General features: G+C 39.0%; 1 protein-coding gene across 1 annotated transcript in view; it reads left to right on the top strand.

The window, feature by feature from the left end:
• Nucleotides 1-6,369, top strand: part of FAM149B1 (family with sequence similarity 149 member B1) — a 107,838-nt gene that overhangs the window by 23,250 nt on the left and 78,219 nt on the right. The window contains exons 4-5 of the mRNA XM_007940621.2: nt 1,227-1,369; nt 2,529-2,645. Coding sequence (XP_007938812.1) covers nt 1,227-1,369; nt 2,529-2,645 — 260 coding nt within the window. The remainder of the gene's footprint in view (nt 1-1,226; nt 1,370-2,528; nt 2,646-6,369) is intronic.

Below are 6,369 nucleotides of genomic sequence, written 5' to 3'. Positions count from 1 at the left end.
TTAAGGGCCCTAATATATAGCATAAATAGACTATACAATAGCCAAAAGATGGAAACAACCTAGGTGTCCATCAACTGAGGAATGGATAACCAAACTATGGACATACACACAATGGAATACTATGCAACACTAAAGAATAATGTAGAATCTGCAAAACACCGCATAACATGGATGAACTTGGAGGGCATTATGCTGAGTGAAATAAGTCAATCACAAAATAAATAAACAAATAAACAAATAAATAAGTAAGTAAGTAAGTAAGTAAGTAAGTTTCAGTAGGACTAGGAACATCTCTCCTCTCCCCTCAGCTTGAGAACATTCCAAAACCAAACCAGTTCACTGCCATTGAGTTGATTCCAACTCATAGCGATCCCCATTGAGTTTCAGATGCTGTAAATTTTTACAGAAGTAGATTGCCTCATCTTCCTTCAGAGCAGCTGGTGGGTTTGAACCGCTGACCTTGTTAGTAGTCAAATGTCTTATCTACTACACCACCAGAGCTCCTTTGAGAACATTAAGTACAGAAAAATTTATTTTTGTGGTGAGACTAAAACTAGCAAGCACTTTTTTACTGGGTAGAAGCTGGCTTCAATTCTTAATTTAAAAATTCCCATTTCTTATCTTACACTTTTTGAAAAGGATATAATTGTTTTTCTAGAAGAATGTTAAAGGATATATAAAGATACGTAGATGCAACAGAGGTTAAGCAGGGGCATGGTGTCAGTAGATTTGCATTTTATAATCAGCCCATGTAGGGCTTGCTACTACTATAGGATGGATTGCAGGAGGCAAGGGTTGTGATACATTAACAGACTGTCAAGTGAAAAATGCACAATGCAAAATAATATTCACAGAATTACCTTTTTACTTTACGCTTTACTAAAATACTAGAACCAAACAGGTATAATAAAATTTAGCAATCATTCTTTGAGTGGTGATATTATAGGTAATTTAAAAGTTTTTCCAGTATAATAAACATAGTATTTATGATGAAGAAAATGTTACTTAAAAAAAAATTCCCATAAATTTTCTTTAAATATGAATAGAAAGGACATCTGAAAATTCTGAGATCTAGAAACTCACTAATTTAACTCTTCTTTCCTGGAAACTCAACAATATTTCAGCTTAACATTAAAAACAAAACAAAATCTGATTGTTTTCAATCTTTATAATTTTCAACAGAGATCGAAGGCCACCTAAATATTTTGGGGGACATTTTCTTCTAGGAACTTGATCAGAATGCTACTGAAAAGGTCCAGGCAATGTTCACAGCCATTGACGAACTTTTGTATGAGAAGAAGTTGAGCGTACGTACAAAGAGTCTTCAAGCAGAGTGTCAACAGTGGACATCTAGCTTTCCTCACCTCAGGTACGAAAGCCCCAGAATTGACTTGTGTTCATGGATGATCAAGTGGGTTTCCGAAAAAGCTTGCATAATCATCCTTCAGTATCTGCAGGGGATTGGCTCCAGGGCCCTCACAGATACCAAAATCCAAGGATGCTCAAGTCCCTTAATTGAAGTGGCATAGTATTTGCTTATAACCTACACACATCCTCTGCTATGCTCCCTCCTAACCTTTGATGGATTGCTTTGACCACTTAATTGCTTTTATTCCCCACCCCTGTTGAATATTTTTTTAACCTGTAGTTGATTAAATCTGGAGATGTAGATCCCATAGAAAGGGAGGGCCACCTCTAAAATCTTTATGGCATAGTTTTAATGAAGTAAATAAAGACATTGTATTGTATTGTAAAATAACAGTTGAGAGAAAACTCAAATTGTTTTTGTTTCCATAACTACCAATATGTTCTCCTAATCGAGTAAAACCATTTCTATACCTGAAGCTGAGATCTGTGTGTTGTGGCTGTCCAAGGAATTCTTTTGAACAAGGTGATCAGAAAATGTACTTCTTCACACTGTTATCTACAAGTATAAAGTCTTACGTATAACTGTAGTTGAAAGCAGACACAGGCTGTTAGGGAACGTCTCTTTTAAACAGTATTAGTGCCACTCACTGCACGTACTTAAAATTCTTAAAATTTCAAGTTCTTAAGAATGCAATTCAGTTTTCACTAATTTGGCCTGGCCTTCCTTTCATTTTGGCTAATTTAGTGAAATTAATCAGTTGCTCAGAAGGAAGGTTGGGCAGTCCTACTTCCGTAGTGATACTGCCTTGGAAACCCAAGGAGGGGTCGCTATGAGTCGGGTCGACTCGATGGCACATAACAACAACAACAACAACAATTTAGTGAAAATTATTATAGAAGATGGAGGTCAAATTATAACTGCTTGCTCAGTTTCCTTGGAATTTTTTTTTTTTAAGTCCTGGGGCTAGAGCTTTTTGTGTCCATCCTTTGGAAGAGAATAATGAGACTCTGCATTCACATTTTCTCTCAGTCATTCTTAATCAGTATCAAACTAAGTGTGTCCTGGACTTCTGAAAATTTATTCCAAAAATACCTAGATTTTGTATGTAGTTGCCAGATGAAGTTGCTTAATTGTGTCTCCATGTTTCTTTATTTTGAAGGATTCTGGGTAGGCAGATAATCACTCCAAGTGACAGTTATAGACTGTATCCTAGGTCCCCTTCTGCTGCTTCAGCTTCACGTGAGACAACCTTGCCTCAAGAAAGAGATTCTACTATGTAAGTATTCTAATATGTAGTAAGTATTTCTATATTCTAATATGTAAGCATTATGTCCTGCTGTTTTGTTTTTTTTTTTAATTGTGATTTGGGTGAAGATTTACAGAGCAAATTCACTTTCCATACAGCAGTTAAAATACACTGTCTCATGTCATTGACCACAGTTTACCACAATGCAACAGCTCCCCTCCCACTTCCTCCCCATAGTTACCTCTTCCCAGTGTCCATCCCTCCATACTGTCCTGCCCCCTGAGCTGTCTCCCTGTGCATAAGCAGCCCTTCTTTCTCCCATGATTGTTCTCTCCAAGGAGTGTATCTACTTGAGGTAAATGTTTAACTCATATGCCTGTTTTTGTTTGGCTGGAAACCATAGGTGTGGGTTCAATTCCAGACCTGAAGGGCAGCTAGGGGCATAGTCTCAGGGGTTCCACCAGGCTCTATCGGACCAGCAAACCTGGTCCCCACCTTTTTTTTTTTCCTCCAAATGATTTTTGAATTTTGTTCCACATTGTTTTCCCTCCCTGTGAAGGATCTCCTACATAGATCTCCTTCCAAGTGGATGACAGCGGTAACCGGGCACCATCTAGTTCTTCTGGTCTCATAGTTGTATAGGCTACAAATCGGATGGTGTACCAGTTGCTAGGACTAATTGTTTCCATGAATTTTGGTTTTGTTCATTCCTCTTTGCTCTGGATGAGGAGAGATCCATTGTTGCATCTAGATGGCAGCTTGCTAGCTTTTAAGATCCCAGTTGCTACTCGCCAAAGTAGGAGGTGGAACAATGTTTTATGTCCTGCTGTTGCACTAAGGTATTAAAACACTTCTTCCAACTAATTAGTATTTAATAAAGCACAGCAAAGTCTGTAAGACTGACCATAGTCTTTGTGTATCTAACATTTTGTTTTATAATTTATGGTTTAAAAAGTAAGACGTTCCCTGGGGTTTAAGGATCTTTTTGTTATTCAGATCTAGAGCTACATCTGTCTATTTCTGCATCTATATCTACATGTATCTATAAGTCCAGGCACTGCCTTTGGAAGAAATGTATATTTGTAGACTGGTTTAAAAAAATTAGGGGTCTGAGAAACTTTACAATGTTTCTTAAAAAAATGTTGAGGGGGTACATTGAGGTGCAGTCCTCAACTGCTGGACCATGCTGAGTGGAGCATGCAGGGGGCTTGCCTTAATGCTGTGGGGGCCATGCACACCACTGTCCACTGTTGCCCCCAGGTGGCTGCACATGTCAGGGCCACAACCATAGACTGACCAGAGCAGGAGGACAGAGGAGCTGCTTCACTCCTTGGACCTGGGAGTTCCTGGTGTGCCCACTCTCCAAGAACCTGCTCAGATATGAAGCAATGAGAAATGAATTGATTAATGAGGAGTTGAGAATAGCATAGCCAGTCATTCCTAATAGGATATCATAGACAGCTAGGATGACACATCAAAATAATAAGAAAGAAGAAATGGACATTCATTAAACCATAATTTAAAAAAAAAAAAGCAACTAAATTTCCTTAGTACGATTTACCTTTAAAAAGTCAGGATGGTGAGTAATAAGTGGGGGAAAAGAATGTTTCTGTCTCTTCTGCATTGACTGTCCTTATTACACTGGTTTCTTTAGCAGAGCTGTTCTGTTCAGCCTCCGTAGAAGAAAATGTCCCTCAGGACTGCGCTAGCACAACCAGCTGTGCTTTTATACTCTGCTCTTGCTGATTACCCTACTAATTCATGTATCCCTCCACCTTTGGACATGGATGGGTATTAAACTCTTAAGACATAATTAATGCAGCCAGAGCCAAGATGGTATATATAATAAAGATATGTCTTGGCCTTCTTTTTCTGAAAGTTCAACTAGATTGAAATACTACTGGAATCCTATTTAGTTTGCAGGAAAGATACTTTGCCTTACATCTGTCAGAGACTTAGGACATGAGAAGCTTAAGCTGCAGAAGCTGTTTTATTGTACTCTTGTTAGGCCATTATTTTTTGAAGGTTCTAATTTATAATAAAACGGCTGTATCAGAAGAAACATTTTGACAAAGTGTCTTGTTGGAGATTGCAAAAAGGCACAGGGGCGACATCTTTTGACCTCCTCTAACTTCACAAAGTGGAGAGAGAATCAATATCAGCAACATCAGCCCAAGGCTGATTCCTTTGAAGCAGAGGTCAGACATGCCACTACCTTCTAACCTTTTTACCAATTCTGACACCAGCTGTCTGTTTCTACTGTGCTGGGTTCAATAATTCATTGCAATGGCCACAGAGAACTCACAGGCAATACTTGATTATGGGATTTATTAGGGAAGTAGCAGTAGCAGGTTACAACTCAGGTTTAGGAACACTCAGGATACAATTCTTCAATCAGGACAGTTTCTCAGCCATGCTGCAGACATGCTTCTCTCTGGCCTTTAGGCTCTCGGCCTGGCCTCTGCCCTGCTTGGGCAAGTGTGACAAACTCTTTTTAGCTGTGCTGATAGGTGCACCTGCCTGAAGGCACTCAGCTGTATTGCTCCCCAGGCCAGCAAATCCACCGCTTTGTCTCATGAAGGTCTCTTGGTTCTGCTGCCTCTGTTGCTTTTCATTGTCTCTTTGTAGTCTCTCTATTGTTGCTTCTCACCAACTCAGCACAGAGATCTTGGGTCCAAAGAATGTGCTTCACTTCTGGCTTTTTTTTCTTAATAGCAGCAAGATCCTCCTTTCTACCTCTGTAATGGCTCATTTTAAGCCTAGTGGAATGGCAAAACTGACCACCCCCTACATTAGGGTTCCATACACCTTATTTGCACAGTCCTGCCCCCATAAGCATACCATGTACTTATTTACATCATTAACAAGCTACTCAACCCCCTTGGTGTGCCACAGGCACCTCACATTTGTATAGTTCCACCAGTTATCTGGTGGGAGTCATAGAAGACCATGGCTAGAAGAGCCGTGTTAAGCAATTCACTCTACCACAGAGATTAGCATCCCCAGTCATCAGCTGATAACTTTATTCCTAATCTCACTCATCTAAAAGTTAGTCATTTGAAATATTGTGTGTTTGTTTAGATTCAAGCTCTTAAGTCACCTGCTGGGAATGACTGAAATAATCCCAAAGGAGTTATCTAGAGTAATTGTAGATAAATGCTTTTGAACTAGTGTGATATAAAACCTTATAATAACATGGAAATTTCACATGAATAATGTTGAAAAGTAATTTTTCTTAAACATTAATATTAATAACAACTGCAAATTAATTTAAAAATATCAGATTGTTTTGAACTTCAAACTCTTAAAACCAAACCCACTGCCATCAAGTTGATTATGACTCATAGCAACCTCCATTGGATTACCAACGAATAACAACACCAGAAAATAAATCTCCATTTAAATACTACTACCAGGGCAACACAAAAAGTCAAAAGGCCAGTTCTTCACTTTTCCCAAATAACAGTCATCAGATCAATAAGGAATAGCTTCCCAGTTAGACAGTAGTTTGCTTGCAGACATGAGTAGGTTATCAATTACAAGAATTTGGATCCTGAGCCTTCAGACGTACTCAAACAGAAAGGATCTGTGGTAACTGCTGCATTGTTCCTGGCTCTTGGTTAAAATAGGGAGAAAGGAGTTTCAGATGTTCTCACTCATCCTAGATTCTTCAGAATTTAAAGATAACAGCTGGATATTAGGAGCTCTGGTAGCATAGTGGCTAAGGCACTTGACTGCTAACCAGAAGGCTGGC

The sequence above is a fragment of the Orycteropus afer genome, unplaced genomic scaffold (assembly GCF_000298275.1).
Source record: "Orycteropus afer afer isolate SDZICR_OR568_19922 unplaced genomic scaffold, OryAfe1.0 scaffold00070, whole genome shotgun sequence".
NCBI classification, from domain to species: Eukaryota; Metazoa; Chordata; class Mammalia; order Tubulidentata; family Orycteropodidae; genus Orycteropus; species Orycteropus afer.
Note: the sequence above shows the minus strand (reverse complement) of the source record. Positions and strands in the feature narration are given on the sequence as shown.